This window comes from Myotis nattereri, assembly GCF_964212035.1.
Source record: "Myotis nattereri genome assembly, chromosome: 3".
Lineage (NCBI taxonomy): Eukaryota > Metazoa > Chordata > Mammalia > Chiroptera > Vespertilionidae > Myotis > Myotis nattereri.
In genome coordinates, this window is record NC_138077.1 from 189,064,356 (window position 1) to 189,088,839 (window position 24,484).

General features: G+C 39.9%; 1 protein-coding gene across 1 annotated transcript in view; it reads right to left on the reverse strand.

The window, feature by feature from the left end:
* Nucleotides 1-24,484, reverse strand: part of TESK2 (testis associated actin remodelling kinase 2) — a 114,822-nt gene that overhangs the window by 25,171 nt on the left and 65,167 nt on the right. The window contains exon 4 of the mRNA XM_081085838.1: nucleotides 20,593-20,641. Within this exon, the coding sequence (XP_080941964.1) occupies nucleotides 20,593-20,641 (49 nt within the window). The remainder of the gene's footprint in view (nucleotides 1-20,592; nucleotides 20,642-24,484) is intronic.

Sequence of the window (24,484 nt, forward strand, 5' to 3'; positions counted from 1 at the left end):
CAAGCAAAGCAGCAGATCTGGATATAATGTCACTCAGAAGGGTTTTGGGGATTCTAAATGGTAAAAAAAAAAAAAAAAGTTCTAAATGACTAGAAGCAGAAAATAACCATAGCACAGAATTCTGAACCCTTTTCCAAACAAATTCAGATGGTCCTGACACACAATTTCATTTCATAAGTTCATTGAGAACAGGTGTGATGCCATGCTTAGATCAGTGACTGGCAAAATAGGCCTCAATAAATAGTTGTTACATAAATTAAGTAAAGTGTCCCTAATCATTGTATGTCCCTAACTTAGATATAGGGATCCCTTCTCCACTCTCCATAATCAGCTCTTTTTTTTTTTTTTTAAATATATTTTATTGATTTTTTACAGAGAGAAAGGGAGAGAGATAGAGAGTTAGAAACATCGATGAGAGAGAATCATCGATCAGCTGCCTCCTGCACATCTCCTATTGGGGATATGCCCGCAACCCAGGTACATGCCCTTGACCGGAATCGAACCTGGGACCTCTCAGTCCGCAGGCCGACGCTCTATCCACTGAGCCAAACCGGTTTCGGCCATAATCAGCTCTTATCAGATAACTCACTCAGTCTTTAGAGCTTAAGGTCTTGTCCAAGGAAGGGCCTTAAAGATGCAGTGGTGTGCTGTTCTTGGAAGGCTCAGACAAAGACTGTCTGGTCTTCTATAGTGAAGAGACTACAGATGATCCCCAACTTAGAATGGTTTGACTTAACAATTTTTTGACATAATGATGGGTCAAAGCAATATGCATTCAGTAGAAATCACACTTTGAATTTTGATATTTTCCCGGGCTATCGATATGCAGTACGATACTCTCTCATGATGCTGGGCAGCAGCAGTGAGCCACAGCTCCCAGTCAGGCATGCAGTCATGAGGGCAAACAACTGGTACTCTACAGTATACTGTGTCACCAGTGTTTTTGAATAGTGTGTTCTGAGCAAGTTTAAGGCAGGCTAGGCTAAACTATGATGTTCAGCAGGTTAGGTGTATTAAATGCATTTTCAACTTGATATATATTTTTTTAAATATATATTTTATTGATTTTTTTTTTTTTTTTTTTTTTTTTTTTTACAGAGAAGGGAGAGGGATAGAGAGTCAGAAACATCGATGAGAGAGATCAATCAGCTGCCTCCTGCACACCCCCCACTGGGGATGTGCTTGCAATCAAGGCACATGCCCTTGACTGGAATCGAACCTGGGACCCTTCAGTCTACAGGCTGACGCTCTATCCACTGAGCCAAACCGGTTCGGCTCAACTTGATATTTTTAACTTATGATGGGCTTATCAAGACATCTTTCAAAATTTTAATCTTCTATCTCCATGAATGTTTCCTTATCTTCTAGGTATTCTCAGAAAAGTATTTCTATGATCTTATGTATAGGATAAGTTAGTTGATATCAACATACATTACATTACCCTTATTTATCTCACTTGCCATGGATAGATAAAAATTTTTTTCAAGAGTACATGTTCATAGGGAAAACAATGCCCAAGGGCATGAAATAACAATATAATATGAAAGAGCAGAACTGAAAGGCAAGCCATTATAAGGCCCATATCATACACTTTCCTTCTATAACATCCTTGCCAAGCAGTTAAAGCAATTCATATTTTAGCTTTATCAGGTTAACAAGTTAGTAAATAGAATAAGAAGCACACTCACCATAACTATCCTTAATTGTGGTGCCCTCAATTGTGTCAACACTCCAGCCTTCCAACATTTAAGAACTTGGTCTTTAGCTTCTCTAGCATGATGGAAAAACAGTGTGTGAAGAAGCCTGACTACTTCCTCTACCCACCCCTACCTCTTCAGTGACCTCTACCAATTTGGTGCTAGTGGCAAACAAAACAGAAAATGGTCCCAGTCCTCATTGAACTGATATATGGAAAGAGACATAAACAAACAAACCTTCAAATAAATGAAGAATTCTGAGATGTTATGAAATGTGCTACAATGAAAAAGGAAAGGGTGGTTTCCAAGAGAATAATAAGTGAAGTCATGACCTAGTTGGGGGGAGGTTATGAGGAAAAGCCACCACAATGAAGTAAAAATTTAAACTCAGATTTGAAAATTGAAGAACTAAGTAGGTAAAAAGTGGAAGGCCAGCTTTTCAAGTATTATTTAATCTCTCTAAGTCTCTGTTTCTTCTTACCTAAAATAGCAATAATAATCGCTATATCTCAGAGGGTTGTCATAAGGATGAAAAAAGAAAATGCAATTAACATTCTAAAAATATGAGCTACTTCTTTAATGAGTATGTAATGATTTGATCATCAGAAAAGTTTTTTTAGAAAGTGTCCCTGCCCTGGTCAGTGTTGCTCAGTGGTTAGAGTGTCAGCCCACATACCAAAGGGTAATGGGTTCAATTCACCATCAAGGGCACATACCTGGGTTGCAGGTTCAATACCCAGCCCTGGTCAGGGCACGTGCGTGAGGTAACCAATCGATATGTCTCTCGCACATCAATGTTTCTCTCTCACTCTCTCTCTCTACCCCCCCCCCTTCCACTCTCTCTAAAATCAATGGAAAAAATAGCCTCAGGTAAGGATTAATAAATAAAACAAAAAATAAAAATTAAATAAAGTGTCCCTGATACTGCCAAGTACAATAAATTATTGGTTTTAAAAAAAAGAAATATTTTGCCCAGCCGGCATGGCTCAATGGTTGAGTATCAAGCTATAAACCAGGAGGTCATGGTTCAATTCTTGGTCAAGGCACATGCCGAGGTTGCGGGCTGGATCCCCAGTGTGGAGCATGCAGGAGGCAGCCAATCAATTATTCTCTCTCATTATTGATGTTTCTACCTCTCTCTCCCACTTCCTTCCTCTCTGAAATCAATACAAATATATTTTTTTAAAAAAGAAGTCTAGTGCTCAGTTCTGTTCCTTCTGGGTATACCAGAAATACATGTTTGACTGGCTAGCTGGATAGAAAATAAGTAGTTGAGCAAGTTAGTTACAGAGACAAAGTATGACTACACAAGAGGTCTTACAATTGAATAGTGCAAAAGGCCATTAGGCCATTCAGAAATTATTCCATTCATGAGGCAAGTGTTCCAGCCATTTACAGGTGCTAAAATGTGTTAGAAAATTTACCTTGACTTCACTTTTTATGAGACTGATGCGCTACCTACTGCACTAATGAAGCACCTTGACTTCACTTTTTAGATGGCATAAAATGTTTGCTTCCTTTCCTCCCTATTTAATCATCAGCCAATATCCATAAAGTATCTTCCAAACACAGGGCACTATTGAAAGATTAGAAGTATACAAATGAGTAAGATACTATCCCTGCTGTCATCTACACTAAGAGAAAGATGCAAATTGACCATATCTTTGTGACACACACCAGCCAATCAGGAGTGAGTATGCAAATTAACCCAACAAAGATGATGGGTTAATTTGCATGCACAGGGACCGAGTGGGTGGGGCGGGACACTTGCACCTTTGCCATGGCGATGACGCCGGCAGGATGCACCACCCCAGCCGCTCTGGGACTCTGGGCAGCATGGGAAGGCGGAAAGGCGGTTCCAGTCAGAGTGAAGGCAGTGCTGGCAGCCAGGGGAAGGAAGGCCCATTCTTGCACGAATCTTCGTGCATCAGGCCTCTAGTATATAATAACCAGAAACTAATTGGTTTTACAAAGCACTTTCATAGTAACCTCTTTGAACCTTGTAGTATCTTGAGACATTCTTGTCATCCATTTTTTTTTTAATCCTCAACCGAGGATATTTTTCCCATTAATTTTTTTTAATATATTTTATTGATTTTTTACAGAGAAGAAGGGGGAGAGACAGAGAGTTAGAAACATCGATGGGAGAGAAACATCGATCAGCCGCCTCCTGCACATCTCCTACTGGGGATGTGCCCGCAACCCAGGTACATGCCCTTGACCGGAATCGAACCTGGGACCTTTCAGTCCGCAGGCCGACGCTCTATCCACTGAGCCAAACCGGTTTCGGCGCCATTAATTTTTTAGAGAGAGGGGAAGGGAGGGAGAGAAAGGAAGTGAGAGAAACATCGACATGAAAGAGACACATCGATTGGTTACCTCCCTGGATATGCCATAAAAGGGGCCAGGATGAACCTGCAACCAAGGTATGCAATTAAGGTTATAAACTACACTGTAATCAATGAGGAAATCACTAAAGGTTTTCAGCCAGAAAATGCCACTGTTTATTCAATCAACAAATGTAATAAGCAGCTATTATTTGTCAGGCACTGCACTAGGAATCAATGGATATCAATATAAATAAAATAGTCAAGGAATTTATAATCTGCATAAGAGACACAAAGAATGAATTAAAATCAATCCTATATAATAAAAGCCTAATATGCAAATCAACCAAATGGCGGAATGACCAGCGGGATGACTGGTCACTATGACGCACACTGACCACCAGGAGGCAGATGCTCAACGCAGGAGCTGCCTCCAGCCCTAGGCCCCAGGCCAGCCAAGGCAGATGCCAGTGGCCCCCCCCTCACCCCCCCCCCCGATTGCTCCACTGGTCACCCCACAGATTGGCCCTGATCGCCGGCCAGGCCTAAGAACCCTACCCATGCACAAATTTCGTGCACTGGGCCTCTAGTAATAAACATTATGACAAATACTATTGTATTATGGGAGCATACAGAAGACTTACCTAACTAATCTTGGGAGACCATAAAAGGCTCCCCAGAGTGACATATAACTAAGCTGGGTCCTAATGGTTAAGCCAATGCGAGATGGAGAGGTTGTGTTTTAGACAGAGGGAAGAGTTGGTGTAGAGGCTCAAAGGTAGGAAGAGTCATGTCCTATTTGTGGAACTGAAAAAGGTTTAATACAGCTATAGTGCTACAGCAGAGACAGGAGCAAAGAGGTCAGAGAGGTAAGCAGTGAAGCCACACAGATCAAAAGCAGCAGGATCAGATGTTTTTACTTTATCCTGAGGGCAATGAGGAGTCATAAAAGGGTTTTGCAGAGTAAAACAAAATTATATTTGTATTAAACACTGTGGTGTTGGTACAAGACAGACAAACAGGCCAATGGAATAGAATAGAAAGCCCAGAAACAAACCCTCATGTATCAATGGGGAAAGGACAGTCTCTGTAACAAATGAGAAATGCAAATAAAAACCACAGTGAGATATCAGCTCACACCCATTAGGTTGACTACTATAGAAAAAAACAAAACAGAAAGTAACTAGAGTTGATGAGGATGTGGAGAAACTGGAACCCTTGTACACTATTGGTGGGATTGTAAAATGGTAAAACTACTACAGAAAACAGTATGGCAGTTCCTCAAAAAATTAAAAATAGAACTACTATATCATCCAGCAATCCCACTTCTGGGTTTATATCTAAAAAGAATTAAAAAATAAGATAAAATAAAAAGAATTGCAAGCAGGGTCTCGAAGAGATCTATGCATACCCGTGTTCAACCCAAATGCCCATCAACAGATGACTGGATAAGTAAAATGTGTATAATATTATTCCGGTGCAGGCAGAGCCCAGCACTGAGAGGGTCTCCGCCACATACCCCCACTGTTCTGGAAGTGAAGGCCCAAAGGATATGGAGGGAGGAGGGTGCTGGTTGGAAAGAGCGAGTGCCTTGGGTGGGAGAAGCCAGGACTCATGAAGGAGGGACAGGAAGGGGCTATGACAGCCCTGCCCCATCTGCGGGAACCTGAGGGCCCAACTGGGGACAAGCGCCCGCCCCACCAGTAGCTCCCCAGATGTTGGGTCAGGATGCCTGGCCTCTGTGTCCAGAAGGGACCCTCCTGTGGTCTTCGTCTTGATCTTTCTTAATAAACGGTGCTATCCCCGAAAAGTAACCCAGCCTAAGCTCTCCTGTTGCTTTTTCTATCCTAAGCCCTTCTTTGTGTTAGAGATCCCAGCTTTAATAAACGTACCCTCAAAATCGCCTGGACTCGCTTTGTGAAACCTTTCCTTCATGAAGTCAAGAACCCACACGCTTCCAGCCAGCTCTAGGTAGACCCACTCAGGGCCAGGTTCCCTTCCCAGTAACAGTGATGAGATTTTAAAAAGGAGAGGTCAGGGATGAAGGAAAAGAGAACTATCTGCCTGGCTGGTGTGGCTCATTGGTTGAGTATCGACCTAAAAACCAAGAGTTCACCAGTTGATTCCTGGTCAAGGCACATGCCCAGGTTGCAGGCTTGATCCCCAGAAGGGAGCATGCAGGAAGCAGCCAATCAATAATGTTTCTCTCTATTGATGTTGCTATCTCTCTCTTCCTCTCGTTTCCTCTCTAAAGTTAAAAAAAAAAAATAGTTAATTGTCATTTGTAGAAAAAGTAAGCACTATACAAATACTTTTGCAAGTTATTAACTTGCCAGAAGCAAACTAGCAAGGTGATCTTTCTATCTCTCCTTCTCCCTTCCTGTCTAAAATCAATAAAATACAGTTTTTTAAAAAAAGAGTCAGCACAAACCCAATTCCTGTGAATGATATACCACTTTTCAAGTCAGTTGTCAAAACTTGTATTAGAAACAGGATCAGCCTAAACTTAAAAAGAGTTCTGTAAATTCAACTGCCACCTCCCAAGGTATTTTTTCCATTGATTTTTAGAGAGGGTAGACGGGCGAGGAAGAGACAGAGAGAAACACTGATGTGAGAGAGACCACATCAATTGGTTGCCTACCGCATGTCCCTGACGAGGGCCGGGTGCCTGCAACCAAGGTATGTGCCTTTGACTGGAATCAAATCCGGGACCCTTCAGACCATAGGCCAAAGCTCTATGCACTGAGCCAAACCAGCTAGGGCTAAAAAAGTATTCTACTGATATACACAAGCTAGCACTGTGATGCAAATTCTAAACAATGCTAATTTTCAGTCTGGTAGCCATCAGTTGGTAGTCATAATATCTGCTTTCCTGTTATCTTTGCAAATAGTTCTTCAGGACACAATGTTGCTTTAGGCCTAGTCCAAAGGTTATTTTGCCCTCTTTTAACATACCAAAGGTTTGTTTTTTAAAATCTTTATTGTTGAAAGTATTACATATGTCCCCTTTTCCTCCCATTGACCAATTCTAGCCCACCTCCTCCCCACCCCAGGCCTTCACCACCCTACTATGTCCATGGGTTATGCATATATGCACACATCATACCAAAAGTTTGAGGCCTAAGAGGCACAAGGCAGCTCCTTTGGGATGGCAGCTCCAAATTGCATTTCTGGCTCCATTTTAAGGTAGCTCCATATGTATATCAGATGTCTTTGTGGCTAACAGTTTAACTGCCGGAAGTTCAAATATTAGGAAGCAGTATTCATTTATTCATCCATGCAACTTATATCCATAATATTTATTGTATGCTTTTATGTGCCAGTTATGAAGCCTCGGCAGTAACAAAATAGCCAAGCCTAAAGAGCTTCAAATCTAGTAAACAGAATTATAACCAGCCAGAACTTGATTCAAATCCCAGCTCCACTACTTAGCTAAGAGATTTTAGATAATTTCTTTCACAGCCCTCAGATTTCTCATCTGTAAAACAGAAAAAATACCACCTATTTCATGGGATTGAGTGATAATTAAACAACATATGGGGGTAGGTGAAGTTTAGCAGGCTCTGGCATATAGAAAGCATTAGAAAGAAAAATAACTTATTATTTTAAAAATATATTTTTATTGATTTCAGAGAGGAAGAAAGAGATAGAAACCTCAATGATTAGAGAGAATCATTGATGGGTTGCCTCCTGCTCGCCTCTCACTGGGGATCAAGCCTGCAATCCAGGCATGTGCCCTGACGGGGAATCAAACTGTGACTTCCTGGTTCATAGGTTGACGCTCAACCACTGAGCTACGCCAGCTTGGTGAAAAATAACTTATTTTTCATTATTATTACTCAGGAAGTAATACAGCAGTTTAAAACAGCTCCTTCCAAATCAGTGAAATGTTTCCTAGTGAAAAAACTAATAAACAGGATCTGAACAACGAAGGTATCACTCAGTATTTCTTAGAATGCTGATCCTCTATGAAGTTATCTCCTCTTGGATGTCCAATAAATATTTCAAACTAAACCTTGCTAGTTTGCTTTTGGCTCATTTCAAAATTGACCTCTTGATCATCTCCCATCATGTATTTCTTATCGTCTTATCCATCTCCATCAACAACTCTATCCTTCAGGTGTTCAGGCCTCAAATCTCAGAGTTATCCTTGACTTCTTTCATCTTCTTACATCCCAAACTGAATACATCAGGAAAACCTGTTTTCTCTACTTTCTAAGTAGATGCAGAACCACCAACTCCACTGCGATCACTCTGGTCCAAGTTACCTTTGCATATCTCTCATCTTTTTTGCACTGTTGTTATTTATTGCACAGACTCTATCGCAATAGTCTCTTAACTAATCTTCCTACTTTCACCCTTGCCTCCTTTTCGTTCTAATTCACTGTACAGTAGCCAGGGTGATCCTCTTAAAAGTTAAGTCACATCATGTCATACCTCTACTCAAAAACCTCCAAAGATTTCATAATTCATCCTGAGTAAAGCCTGAAGCTCTTACAATGATCTATAAGACTCTATGTGACCTGGCCTGTGTTTCCTCTCTGACCGCCATGTATGACTATTCTTTTTATTCTCACCACTGCTGCCACATCACCTTCGTTGGAGTTCCTTGACCACACCAGGCACATATCTGCCACTAAGTCTTTGTACTTGCTGTTCCCACAGCCTAGAACACTCTTTCTCCAGATATTCACACAGCTAGTTCCCTTTCCGTGGTCGGCAAACTGCAGCTCGCGAGCCACATGCGGCTCTTTGGCCCCTTGAGTGTGGCTCTTCCTAAGCCTTAGGAGTACCCTAATTAAGTTATTAACAATGTACCTACCTATATAGTTTAAGTTTAAAAAAAACTGGCTCTCAAAAGAAATTTCAGCCGAAACCGGTTTGGCTCAGTGGATAGAGCGTCGGCCTGCGGACTGAAGGGTCCCAGGTTCGATTCCGGTCAGGGGCATGTACCTGGGTTGCGGGCACATCCCCGGTGGGGGATGTGCAGGAGGCAGCTGATCGATGTTTCTCTCTCATCGATGTTTCTGACTCTCTATCTCTCTCTCTTCCTCTCTGTAAAAAATCAATAAAATATATTTAAAAAGAAAAAAAAAAAAAAGAAATTTCAATCGTTGTACTGTTGATATTTGGCTCTATTGACTAATGAGTTTGCCAACCACTGCTAGCTTCTTAACTTTTGCCTTTTCTATAAGACCTTCCCTGTCCATATAATTGAAATTGCAAACTCCACAACACTTGACACCATATATATTACTGTTTGTTTTCTTAGTTAGTCTAACTCTTCTGCCCACGCACTGCTGATTACAATGTAAATTCCCAAAGGGCAGACATTATTATTTGTTCATTATTATATTCCCAGCACCTGGAATAGTGCTGGACACATTGTAGGAGCCCAATACATCTTTTTTTTTTAATAAATAAATGAGCCAGAAGCAAACTAGCAAGTCAGGGAAAAACTGCTTTAAGAATAAAGTAAACTAAATGAACTCTTTTATTACTTGTGGGTTAGACTGCCAACTTTAAATTCTTGTTGCTTAAATGTCATAAGGAGTTACTAAAAATAAGAGCCTAAAACATGTATCATTTATTTAGGTTTTTTATTGCTAAATGACCAAATCAAAAAATTAAAGTTTTTTCAAAAGTAAATAAGATGCCAACATGTATTTATAGGAATACTTTTAGCTATTTTTACAAGTATAAATGAAATAAGCAAACTTCTAATTTATGAAGGGACTTGATGTGACATTTCACACTACTTTTGACTTCTGGCTCTTTCCACTGGGGCTAATTCAGTTTTCTTAAAACTAGGTCTACACTAAACAATCAACTATAAGCATCTTACACTTATACAGTTGACGCTTGAACAAGGTAAGGTTATGGGAGTCGACCCCTCTGTGCAGTCGAAAATCCATATATAACTTTTGACTCCCCAAAAACTTAACTACTAGTAGCCTACTGTTGATGAGAAGTCTTACAGATAACACACTGTTGATTAACATATATTTTGTATGTAACATATATTGCATACTGTATTCTTATAATAAAACTAGAGGCCCACTGCACAGATTCGTGCACCAGTGGAGTCCTTTGATCTGATCTGTGGGATCAGGCTGAAACCGGCTTTCCGACATCCCCCGAGGGGTCCTGGATTGTGAGAGGGTGCAGGCCAGGCCGAGGGACCCCACTGGTGCACGATCGGGGCTGGGAGGGATGCAGGAGGTTGGCCGGCTGGGGAAGGACCTCGGGAGGGTTCCAGGGCATGTCCGGCCTGTGTCACTCAGTCCTGATCAGCCAGACCCCAGCAGCAAGCTAACCTACCGGTTGGAGCATCTGCCCCCTGGTGGTCAGTGCACGTCATAGCAAGTGGTTGAGAGGCCTTAGCATATTACACTTTGATTGTTTGAACGGCTGACCGGATGACCGGACACTTAGCATATTAGGTTTTTATTATATAAGATAAGCTAAAGAAAGTAAAATGTTAAAGGGAAATAAAATACATTTTACAGATTTTATTGAAAAAATTCTGGGGGTAAAAAAGGAAAAAATTATGTGTATAAGTGGACTCACAGTTCAAGTCATGTTGTTCAAGGGTCAACTGTACTATCAGCACAACCATACAGTGCATTATTACAGCCCTGTGTGATTTTGTAGGTCAGGAATTCAGAAGACTGAACTCCATTAGAAAACCTGGGATTTGACATAACTTGGAAAGTGGGAGAGTGAAGAGAAGTAAGAGCATTCTAGGCCCTGGAAGGTATATCTATGGCCAGCATGTATAGAAGACAGCAAAAAGACACATCTAACTAAAGGGAGGGATTCATATTCTGAAATCAGATTAGAGAGAGTCTAGAATGCTAAACAGAAGTTTTTAAACAGAAGCATACACTATCAAAGTATGTCTAATGAAGATTATCTAAGTAGTAGCATATCAAATTGAAGCAAAGAAAGACTAGAGAACGGGAAAACGAGCCACAAAGTATTTGCAGGAATTCAGCCATGGAATAAGACTGTGACAAGAATGGAGAGAGAAAATAACCAGAAAGACATTAAAGAGAAAATATTAGGGTAGGGTTGGGAACTGATTCAATTCAAGAGATGAGGAAAAAGTCAAAACTAACATCATATCTTTTTATTTGGCTGGACAAGGGTCCTAACAATAGCAAATGGTAAGACTGAAAGGGTGACCTGAGCTAAGTTGTATTTAAAATAGTGGAAAACAGCTCTAGCCAGTTTGGCTCAGTGGATAGAGCATTGGCCTGCAGACTAAAGGGTCCTGCAGTTGATTCCAGTCAAGGGCACATGCCCGGGTTGCAGGCTCAATCCCCAGTAGGGGGCATGCAGGAACATCATCATTGATGTTTCTATCTCTCCCTCTCCCTTCCTCTCTGAAATCAATAAAAATGTATTTAAAGAAAAACCGTTTCTAAGGAAGGGCATAGTAAGAAATTTTTTATTATCCCTGTCACTAAACACTGAGTTCATGAAAGACACTACAGTGGGATAAAAATGGTCTTTAAGATGTACAGTCTAATAATTCACCTTCCTTTGAATCAAAGCTTACCAATAAAATGCAGCTTAAGTGACATTATGGAACTTCCAAAGTTAGGTCATAAGAAGTCTTGCTCTTGCTGCTTCCATTTGGGTGACTTGTACCTCTCGTTAGTCACCATAAGAAGTCTAACACTATCCTGAGATCACTAAGCTGTGGGGAGCTGAAGCCATGAGGAGATGACCTAAAGAATGAGATACCATGTAGTAAAAAAGAGGCCCACAGAGAGAGAAAGACAAATACCATATGATCTCATTTTTATGTGGAATCTAATGAACAAAATAAACAGATGAACAAAATAGAAACAGAGGCATGGACAGCTGTCAGAGGGGAGGGGGTTGGAGAACTGGATGAAAGAAGATGAAGGGATTAAGCAAAAGAACACACACACACACACATACACACACACACACACATCACATAGACACAACGGTGTGGTGACAGAAGGAAAGAGGATTGGGGGATAGGTGGAGGTGGGCAAAGAGAGGCAAAATGGGAACAGGCTTTGCTTGGGGCAATGGGCGTGCAATGCAGTGTGCAGGTGGTCTTCTTTTATTGAATTGTACACTTGAAATCTGTAACTCAATAAATTCAACTAAAAGGAAAGAAAGGGCCCTAACTAGTTTGGCTCAGTGGATAGAGCGTCGGCCTGCGGACTGAAAGGTCCCAGGTTCGATTCCGGGCAAGGGCACGTACCTTGGTTGCAGGCACATCCCCAGTAGGGAGTGTGCAGGAAGCAGCTGATCAATGTTTCTCTCTCATCGATGTTTCTAACTCTCTATCCCTCTCCCTTCCTCTCTGTAAAAAATCAATAAAATATATTTTTAAAAAAGAAAGAAAGAAAGGAAGAGAGGGGCCCAGGAGTACCATGGCACCGGACATGTAAATGAAGTAGAAATGGGTCCACCAGCTCAGCGCTGCCCCCCCACCCCCACCCCCTGCCTCCATCCCCTGCCCACCCTTCTGCCTGCCTCCCTGCCCCCGCCTCCCCCGCACCCCTTCCCGGCTGACACATGAGCATCAGAGATTCAGCAAAGCCCTTCCAAATTCCTGACCTACAAAATCACAAGCAAAATAAAATGGTTGCTTTAAGCCACTGTTTCAGGGTAGTTTGTTATGCAGCAGTAGATTGGGGAGCAGCCTTCTTTTTTATCCTGGTAAGCCCAGAGCCTAGCAGAGTGCCTAGCCTACAGCAGATTCACTTAAGGCGGCATGATATATATAAAGTGAATCTTTCTTCTCTCGCAGAGGCTAATTCACATCTTTGTCATTTCCCCTACGCTCACCATTCTGTTAGGAAGTCCTAAATCACAGAGGCAATCATTGTTAGTACCTTTGGTGTGGCCTCCCCAAATCCACCCCTTGCTTAAAAGATAAGTATGGCTATGCTGCCAAAATTAACCCAAGGCAAGCACCAGACGATTTCACATCTGCTTCAAGGTAAATAAGGCCAGAAGAATACTCTGTACTGGGTCACACAGAATCAAGAAAAGAAGCAGGCACAAGTAATGGCAATATCACAGCACATCAAGAAACTGGAATCGGGGTCTGGCTGCTCAGTTTTATAAATAATGGATAAGTTTGGTCACTGAACCCACAGAGTTTCCTTTCATTGGAAGCTCTCTAATTATATAAGGCTTCTTACAGGTCTGACAAAAAACAACTCAGAAACAGTATGTATCAACTATTCTTTAATAAAGAAAGAAGGCGTATAATGGGGGTGGAAATAGTGAGTAAGAAGAGGATGAGGGCTATGTGAATAAAAAATTATCTTTAGTCACCTTGCAGGGCTGATCCATTCCCTCATGAGCTAAAAGCAGTTCTTTCTGTACCAAATATCTGCCAGACTGAGGAGACATTGCTGTAAAGAGACTACATCACCTCACTTGTTTATACCTTCGTGGTTCTCAGTGCCACAGTGAGGGAAAACAATAGTTTATCCATGGCAGAAAAAGCAAGAGAGACCTCCAAAATCCTACCTGCCAAGCAATTTTTGCCGACTCCTTTCACTTAAGTATTGTTACTTGGGACTCCTACCCCACAACCTTATATCCTACTCATTCTCCAAATTCCCTGTCTTCTAGGCACTGAGAGGTTCTACACAAAGAAGTTTCCCAAACTGATTACAAAGATATTTCCCTCTCTGTGTCTTTAAGATTAAAAAAGAACAGCATTATGAAATGACACATAATCTGACCAGAAGTACCTTTCTCTTCTTTCCTTCTTTGACCCACACCCTCCATCTTGTATATGGAAGAGAAAACATACAGCATATAAATTGGTGGCAGCTACTTTTTTTATTATGAATGACAGTCAACCTTAGGATGAAGCTAACAATGTAAAGACGGAGCAGAGACAAAAAGAAGTGGGGTCTCTGGATAGCATCTACTTAGCTGCTGAATCAAACCAATCCTTAACCTAATAAACTGCTGAAATTCCAATTATATGAGCCTTCTTTTTTACATCCTTTTAACTATTTTCTGTTACTTGCACCCAAATACATTATAATATACCCAATAGCCAGGGAATATCTTTTCCAAATAACACAACATGTTTATCAAATTAGTAAGAATCATATACACATTCTACACATACAAGAACCCATGCTCAGTTAGCAATGTGGGGAATACATAAATGAATGAAGGACAGCATGTTGCAATGGAAAGAGTATAGCCTTTGAAGTCAGATGAACCTGGATCCAAAGCCTACTTAGAGGAACTTACTTAATTTCTCTAAGCCAGCGGTTCTCAACCTGTCAGTCGCCAACCTATGGGTCGCGTCCCCTTTGGGGGTTGAACGACCCTTTCACAGGGGTCGCCTAAGACCATCGGAAAACACATATATAATTACATATTGTTTTTGTGATTAATCACTATGCTTTAATTATGTTCAGTTTGTAACAATGAAAAGACATCCTGCATATCAGATATTTACATGACGATTCGTAACAGTAGCAAAATTACAGTGATGAAGTAGCAACGAAAATAATTTTATGGTTGGGGGTCACCACAACAGGAGGAACTGTATTAAAGGGTCGCGGCATTAGGAACGTGGAGAGCCACTGCTCTAAGCCTTAGTTTTCTCACCTATAAAATGGAGGCAATTGGACTACAGAATTTTGATACTTATGCTAATATACAAAAGCACCAAATATAACACTTAACCCATAGTGGTGTTTAATAACTGGTAGTTATGATTTTTTTTTAAAAAAGAAAGTTCATTTTAAAAAGAGAGAGAAAGCTTTTCCCCTCAAGTAGTGTAAAAGGACAAATAATTATGATTTAATAATTGGGATATTTATAGGGTATGGAAGATTGCAATAATTATTCCAATTCTTCACCCCTTACTAAATCCATGCCCTCTGACATGTATCTTTGCCCCCAATGTGGACTCAGGCATGTGACTTGCTTTGTCCAATGGGATGTTGGCCAAGCAAATTTGAACATGAGCAGAATCATGAAGAGCACTTGTGCAAATGGGCTGGCATACTTTTGCTATTCTGGTATCATCTTAAAAAGAACATACCCAGGCTAGCCTACTAGTCCCAGAAGGAAATATGAGAAGCAGCTGGAGCAAAGTTGCCCCAGTAAAGCCCAGCCTAGAGAAGACCACCACTGACCCACTGATGCATGAGTGAGTCCAAGTGAGACCAGCAGACTGCCCAACTGGGCCCAGCTCAAATCAGCTAAATCCTGCAGACTAAAGAGAAATAAAAGTTTATTGCTGTATGCTTTTGATTTTTGTGGTTGGATATTATATAGCAATAGCTAACTGATATACAGGGTAGCTAAGTTGGTTAAAGTGTCATCCCAATATGCCAAGGTTCGATCTCTGGTCAAGGCACACACAAGAAGCAACCAATAAATGCATAAATAAGTGGAACAACAAATCGATATTTTGCTCTCTCAAAAAAAAAAAAATCAGTAAGTAAAATAGGTTTCAGGTAGTGGTTAAATCATAAGCAACAAAATAAATTAAAAAAAAATAAAAACCAAAGACTTCCACTCCCTTGATATGCATAAAAGACAAGTTCTTCTGAGGTAAAGACATACTTAAGGAGCATTCCTACCCAACACAATATGAATTCTTTTTTTTTTTCATATGGGTAACCAATTTTCTCAGCATCCTTTTATTAATCTTCACCCAAGGATATTTTTCCATTGATTTTTAGAGAGAGTGGAAGGAAGTGGGGGAGACAGAGAGAGAGAAACATCGATGTGAGAGAGACACATCGATTGGTAGCCTTCTGCATGCTCCCCAACCAGAGCCTGCAACTAAGGTACGTGCCTGTGACTGGAAATGAACCCACAACCCTTCAATCTGCGGGCAGATGCTTTATCCACTGAGCAAACCGGCTAGGGAATGAATTCTTAATTCAATTGGTGTGCAGGAAGCACCCAATAGGTGTTTCTCACATCAATGATTCTCTCTCTCTCTCTCATTTCCTGTCTCTCTCTAAAATCAATTTTAAAAACATATTTAAAAAAGACTTGTGGAAATGATTCAAGCCCAGAAGAGTCCAGATTACTACTGGATGTGGGAAATATTCTTCCTAATATCACTTCACAGGCATTAATAAAAGGTATGCTTGTCTACTGTAATTATTGACAAACTATTCCAAGAGAAATAAGGAATGGTACTCACATTACTGTGGACAGCAGACATAGTACCAATCAGGAAATATTTACTAAACGTCATCCAAGTTCTAAGTGCTGTGATAGATGTTATTAGTAATTTATATTTATGATTCTAGTGAAACCAATAGCTGTGCTGCCAAGCCAAAATTATAAGGCAATTTAATGTAAGAGTCCAGAGAACTATGCCATGATGACCTTTGTTGATCCCTTTCCAAAAATATCCAAGGCCATTTGGATATTTGGACTTTATGACCATCAGCCTATTAATATCATAATAAAAAGTATTAATATCATAAGCTATGTCAGTATCTCATTAGTGATACTAGAAAAACACACTCTTTCACAAAATACTCATTACATGTTGTTTATATCTATAAACAAGCTAAAAAGCAACAGAAAACATTATTTAAGTGCAATATGGCCAAGGGAATGTTGTATTAAAGTCATTAATTTCTACCATTCCCATTAGAGTCCACTTCTAAATTTGCGACATGATCACAAATATTAAAGCATGTCAGCAAAACCAATACACAATTCCTTCCAATGAACTCACATTTCAGAGAACAATGATATAAGCAGGGAATAATAAATACTTTTACAATTATTACTGTCAGAGCTCTGGCCGGATAGAAGGCTTGAAAGGAGAGAGTTGTCTTTGAAGAATTTATAGACTCACTTCTGAGAAAAGAAATACACAGAAAATGTTTCTTGATCTGGGATGCTGGTTATGGGTGTATTCATTTATAAAAGTTTAGTAAGCTGTACACTTTTCATATGTGTGTTTTATCTGTTATGCTTTATTTCAATAAAAGATTTAAAAAATTTTAAGACATTATCAACAGCATAGATCTAAGTATCAAATGAAAAATACTGACATTTCAAGGAGTTCAAGAGGGACTAGTCACTGTTATTAATAAAAGCTCTAATAGTTAAATGTATTTAGCAATTACTATATGCCAGGCACTGTGCTAAATAAACATTTTACATTTCCTTCCCACAACATCCCTGTGAGATCGTCATCATCATATCAGCGGCAGCATTTGCCACAATTAATATTCTATCTTCCTTGAAACTCCTTCTTCCTTTCCATTCCAGGTTTTTTTTCTACCTCACTAGCCACTCCTTAATCTGCCCTTCTCCCAGACTTTTAAAATTGAAATACAGAAGGACTCGGAACGCAGAGATGCAGAGTCGCGCGGAATCATGGAGAGGCTGACGACAGTCATTGCTGTTTGCTCCGCCCTGGTGATTCTCCGAGACCCCAGCCAACTCAATTTACATCCCCACCCAAGCTGTGCACAGCGGCACAAAGGAATCACCTGCGCTTTTGCAGCCTAATCTAACAAACTGCAGCTGGGTCAGAGAGCTCCAAAACTTCCAAACCCCAAACAAAGAGGAGAAATCTGCTGATATTGCTGTAGCTCCTGCTGGGTGGACTCACACAGTGGTTGACTTGGGGATCCAGGAGCCAGGGTACCTCTGGTCAGATAACAGATTTCAACTCCTCACATCCATAAGGGACACACTCAAGAAGCAGACTCAGTGAGCACCAAAGCCCCACTGAAGCAAGTCCTACCCAATAAGGGTGTCTCCAGCACAGCAGTTCTTCCACTGTAGACACAGCGGGTCCTCACAGTCAGCCAAAAATGCAGAGACAAAGAAACATGTCACAAATGAAAGAAATAGAGGAAAACAAACTAATGGAGGACATACAGAGTTCAAAACCACAGTTATAAGGCTACTCAAGAATCTTCTACGAACCTCCGAGGAACTTAGTGAGACCTTCAAGGATCTTAATGAGAATGCCAAAAAAATGGAAAAGGACCAGTCAGAAATTAAACATACACTGACTGAAATTAAAAATAATATACAGAGATCCAACAGCAGACTAGAGGATCCCAAGAATCAAGTCAAAGATTTGAAATACGAAGAAGCAAAATACCCATCCAGAAAAGCAAATGAAAAAAGAATCCAAAAATATGAAGATAGTGTAAGGAGCCTCTGGGACAACTTCAAACATACCAACATCCGAATTATCGGGGTGCCAGAGGGAGAGAGAGAGCAAGATACTGAAAGCCTATTAGAAGAAATCATGACAGAAAACTTCCCCTACCTGATGAAAGAAATAGACTTACAAGTCCAGGAAGCGAAGAGAACCCCAAATAAGAGTAATCCAAAGAGGACCACCCCAAGACACATCATAATTAAAATGCCATGGGGTAAAGACAAAGAGAGAATCTTAAAAGCAGCAAGAGAAAAACAGTCAGTTACCTACAAGGGTGTACCCATACGACTGTCAGCTGATTTCTCAACAGAAACCATGCAGGCCAGAAGGGAGTGGCAAGAAATATTCAAAGTGATGAATAGCAAGAACCTACAACCAAGATTACTTTACCCAGCAAAGCTATCATGTAGAATTGAAGGTCAGATAAAGAGCTTCACAGACAAGAAAAAGCTAAAGGAGTTCATCACCACCAAACCAGGATTATATGAAATACTGAAGGATATTCTTTAAGAAGAGGAAGAAGAAGAAAAAGGTAAAGATAAAAATTATGAACAACAAAGTGACAACAAATAAATATCTATCAACAAGTGAACCTAAAAATTAAGTCAGAATAAACTAGTGAATATAATAGAAGCAGGGGCATAGAAAGGGAGTGGACTGACAATTCGTGGGGGGAAGGAGGTGTAGGGGGTGCGGGAAAAGACTGGACAAAAATCTTACACCTATGGATGAGGACAGTGGCAGGGGTAAGGGCATGGCATGGGGTGGGAACCAGGTGGAGGGGAGCTATGGGGGGGAAAAAAGAGGGACATCTGTAATAATCTGAACAATAAAGATTTATTAATTTAAAAAATGTATTTTTCATCATCATATACTGTGTTTTTGTCGCTCAAATGAATTTTATTATTTCTTCAAGGTTCTTCACATACATACAACTTAAGAGACATCAAGTAGGCGTAACACGTTCTCAAAAAATTAGGGTTGGCACGCAGAAGAATTTTGAGTCAGAGATTTTGCTGGTTTTGGCACGCACTCACAAAAAGGTTGCCCACCCCTGCTCTAGGGCTTAGCTACTGGTCCTGTTTTCTATCTAGACTCCCTGAGGCAGGTATTATTATTATTTCCATTTTACAGATGAAAACATTGAGGCACAGTGAAATTCAAACCTAGATAATCAAAGACTTCAGAGTCCATTCCATGCTCTTTTTTTTTTTTTTTAATATATCTCTATTGACTTCAGAGAGAAAGGGAGAGGGAAAGAGAGATAGAAACATCAGTGATGAGAGAGAATCACTGACCAGCTGCCTCCTGCACACCCCACACTGAGGATCGAGCCCACAACCCAAGCATGTGCCCTGACCAGGAATCGAACCATGACCTCCTGGTTCATAGGTCGACGCTTAACCACTGAGCCACACTGGCCAGGCCAGAGCCCATGCTCTTAACCACGTCACTATTCCACCTTATTCAGCCTTCTATATAAAAGGTAGCACATAGCTACACACATTCCACATTCTGGTGCCCTCAGTAAGAAAAGAGACATAGAGAGAGGCACATGGGACCCTCCTTCATAAGACCAACACCAGGCACCAAGCCAGCAGGATACGAGTACTCTTGCAAATTCTATTAAACAATTTTCTTTCCTAAGTTTCTTCACTTTGTATTTTGGTACTTAACTCCTCAAGAAGAAATGTGAAAATATTCTAGAACAGATTCTAAAATCTAGATGCTCATAACCTGGGGAGTTTTTAATACATAAGGGTCTTATGCAGACCTTTAAACCTAGAAGATTCTAGGAATCTGTGTTTCTAAGAAGCACCCAAGCAAATTCTGAAGCTGATAACTCAGTACCTGAATTGGGGAAGCCTTTGTTTTAGAGAGGATTCTCTTGTCCTCAAAGGCTCAATAATCACTATTACACATTTATCTGCCTTGAAGAGGCAGAAAATGAAATGAGAATGGAGGTGTAAACTGATTCCAAGGAGTAATATGACCAACCAGGAAACTACAGCAGTGACAGTGGTATTCTAGATCAGGACACCAAACATTTCTGGGTAGTCTGGGAATTTGTTGCAGGCAGCAAGAACCAATTTAATATTTGAGCCCTCATAGCATTAGAGTATTTATCAAGTATTTTGAGGAAATCCAAGAGTATTAAGAAATATGGACATGGTCCCCAGGCAACAGAAGAAAGCATTGTTAACCCTGCCATTGTTAAGAAAGCATTGTTAACCCTGCCATTGTTAACCTTGCATGAACATAAATGCACACACATTTTGCTTACTTATGCAAGTAACAATCACTATGGAACCATAAGTTGCTGAAACTAAGGCAAAGAAGTCATCTTCAACATGTTTATTGAAGTCTGTCTTACCTCTGTAAGTGCATGCAATTGTCCTTGATGTACACATACACCCATGAACCTATAAAACAAAAGTGTTTTTTTAAACAAACAAAAAGGACATAAACATAACTGCCACATAAAGAAACTAGTTTAGTTATTTATGCTTTAGAAATAAGCTAATACCTGTGAAGTCTCCTGGGCTGCTATAGCTTCTCAAATTTTGATACCAGGCTATAAAAAAGTTACATGAAACTTCTAGTTGGGTTAAGACCTCATGGTAAAATGCAATGGTGCAAGAGAGAGGGGTAAGCCTTAAAAATAGCATGGTATAATGAAAAAAGTACCAAACTGGAAGTAAAAAAACTTGAATGCTGATTTCAGCTCTACCACTATCTAACTACACGTTCACCCCACCACCACCAAAAAAAGTCACTAACCCTAATCCTATTTTGGACTTGGTTTCCTCATCTAGAAAGTAAGCAGGATAGACTACCCAATCTGAAGGTCTATATTCTACAAACGGGGGTGGGGGGACAAGGGGTAGCCCACATTTGCTGAATGACAAAGAACTAACTTCCTTAACATAAAAAACTCTTCCAAATATGTAATAAAAAAGAACCTAATTTTTTTTAAAAAGCAAATGGTATGTACATAATTCACAGAAAAATAAGTTTAAATGACTAATAAAAATATCAAAACATGCTCAAATTTACTCATAATTAAAGAAAAGTACATTAAAACAAGGAGATATTGCTTTTCTCAATATACTGCTTTTGAAATCTATCAAATGAACAAAGATTAAAATTCATAATGTAAAGAAGGTGAGAAAACATGAACAGATAACACTGTTGAGTACTTGGCATAATTTTTCAAATGGTAATTGATCATATCTAGCAAAAATTTTAATTGCTGCAACTATCTCATTTCTAGTAATTTATCTTACAATTATACTGCTTGAGTGAGCAAAAATACATGTAAACAGATATCTACTTCATCAGTATATATGAATCTAACACCCTCCAATAAGAAACTGGTTAAATATTTGTGGTATATCCCTAGATTGGAAAATTATACAGCCATTTAAAAAAATGAAATAGACCTTTATGCACTGATATGGGAAGATATCTAAAATATACTGTTAAATGAAAACACTGAGCTATAAATCCCATTTGTGTAAAAATGTTTGTATATTGTCTGGCCAGTGTGGCTTAGTGGTTGAGTGTCAACTCATGAACCAGGAGGTAACAGTTCAATTCCCAGTCAGGGAACATGCTAGGGTTGTGGGCTCGATCCCCAATAGGAGGCATATAGGCAGCCGATGGATGCTTCTCTCTCATCAATGTTTCTATCTCTCTCCCTCTCTCTGAAATCAATAAAAACACATTTTTAAACGTTTGCATATTAATTTAAAATGTCTAGAAACAGTAATAAGTGGTACAAAAGTGAGGGGGTAAAAAGTGACTTTATTTTTTAGTGTACACACATATTATATTTGAAGTTTTTTTCAGCCAGCAAGTTATACTTACATATAAAAAATTTTTTTGCTTTTTTTATTGCTTAAAATATTACAAAGAGTAGTACATTTGTCTCCTTTTTTTAATTTTTAAAAATTTATTGATTTGGGAGAGAGAGAGAGAGAAACATCAATTTGTTGTTCCACTTATTTATGTGCTCTGACCAGGGACTGAACCTGCAACCTTGGCATATTGGGATGACGCTCTAACCAACTGAGCTACCCAGCCAGAGCCTAACTTAATTTTTATTTTTTTTTATTTTTAATATATATATATTTTATTGATTTTTTACAGAGAGGAAGGGAGAGGGATAGAAAGTTATAAACATCGATGAGAGAGAAACATCGATTAGCTGCCTCCTGCACACTCCCCACTGGGGATGTGCCCTCAACCAAGGTACATGCCCTTGACCGGAATCGAACCTAGGACCTTTCAGTCTGCAGGCTGACGCTCTATCCACTGAGCCAAACCCGTTATGGCGTAACTTAATTTTTAAATAAAAAATATAAACCAATGATTATGACTGATGATCATAAAATGGGGGAAGTAAAAAATAAATAAAAAATAAAGTGGGAGAAGTCAAATGTCATAAAGCCTGTGACAATCGGGGTTTGGGATGCCAAGAAGGAAGTCTCACTAATAATACACACAAGCCTCAAATAAGTTCTAGTTTAGAAGAACAAAGAAAAGGGAAGAGGACTACCTATAAGTGAAAATGTTGGCACAGCAGTGACAGTGCTGGAAAGAACCATAAAAGTTTCATGAAGGCAGAGTCCAGGTCATATTCTTCTCTGTGATCACAGCACCTAAAAGCACCTACCAAATAGTATGCACATTCAGTAAACAACCGTTGAGTGAAAGGACTGAATGAGAAATAATGCCTGGTTGGATATAACAGCAGAGTTTTTATTGTTTGTTTGTTTTTTAATATATTTTTATTGATTTCAGAGAGGAAGGGAAAGGGAGAGAGATAGAAACATCAATGATGAGAGAGAATCATTGATTGGCTGCTTCCTGCATGCCTCCTACTGGGGATCAAGGCCACAACCCAGGCATGTGCCCTTGACCGGAATAGAGCCTGAGACCCTTCAGTCCTCAGGCTGACATTCTATCTATGGACCAAACCAGCTTGGGCACCAGACATGCTGCTTCAACCAAAATTAACGTATGTGGCCCTGACTGGTTTGGCTCAGTGGATAGAGTGTCAGCCTGTGGACTCAAGGGTCTCAGGTCCGATTCCAGTCAAGGGCATGTACCTTGGTTGCAGGCACATCCCCAGTGGGAGGTGTGCAGGAGGCAGCTGATCGATGTTTCTCTCTCATTGATGTTTCTAACTCTCTATCCCTCTCCTTTCCTCTCTGTAAAAAAATCAATAAAATATTTTTTTTTTAAAAATTAACATATGTGGAAATTTCAGAGTTTCTCTAGGATGTGATTTCTGGACCACTGTGTTTATGTTTTCTTTCTTTACTTTCTTTTAAAATCCTCACCTATTGATAAGTTTTTTATTGATTATAAAGAGTGATGAAGGGAGAAAGAGAGAGAGAAACATCAATGTGAGAGAGAAACATCAATTGTGGCCTCCCGCAGGCGTCCCAACCAAGGATTGAACCTGCAACCTAGGTATGTGCCCCAATAGGGAATCGAACCTGCAACCTCCTGTTTTATGGGATGGTGCTCCAACCAACTGAGCCATCCAGCCAAAGGTGACCACTGGTTTTTTCTAAGTGCATCCAGAGACTTGGTGGGATTTGAGAAAAGAAGAGCCTGAGGAAAGATTTAGGCAGTACTGAAAATAGAATGTAGACTCCAATAACTAGCTGAAGTTTACCTCTGGCTTGGTAAGAAATGGAAAGCAAAATAGTAGAATGGTTAAAAGGGCTCTGAAATTAGAGGGTATGGTTTCAAATATCACCTCCACCCTTTACTTGGCAAGCATTAGTTTCCCTCTCTGTAAAATCTATATATATAAAAGGCTAATATGCTAAGTATCTGTCCAGGTAATGACGTCAGGTAGCAACACCGGGCTTCCTCTCCCTCATGACTAGTTTCCTTGCAGTTTCTTCAGCCCAGGAACACAACTTGCTTTATAGCCAGGTAGAAACATTTTACACTTTAACCAAATGTCTATGAAGCATCTTTCCCATGCCTCATCTCATTTGATCCTCACAGAAGTCCTGGAATAGTTAGATAGGACACTCGGTGGAATTCTATTTTCCTTTCATTAGCCAGAAAATGAAGATTTACAAAGCTTAGAAGCTTGACCCAACTGAAAAGAAGAAATGGTGGATCTTGAAAATGACTTCAGGTTTTCTCACTGCACAGAATATAGTCAAACACTGCTGCAGTTAAATATTTTACCCTATGTTTTCCCAGTATGATCTACAATAATAATCTGCTTCATGTTG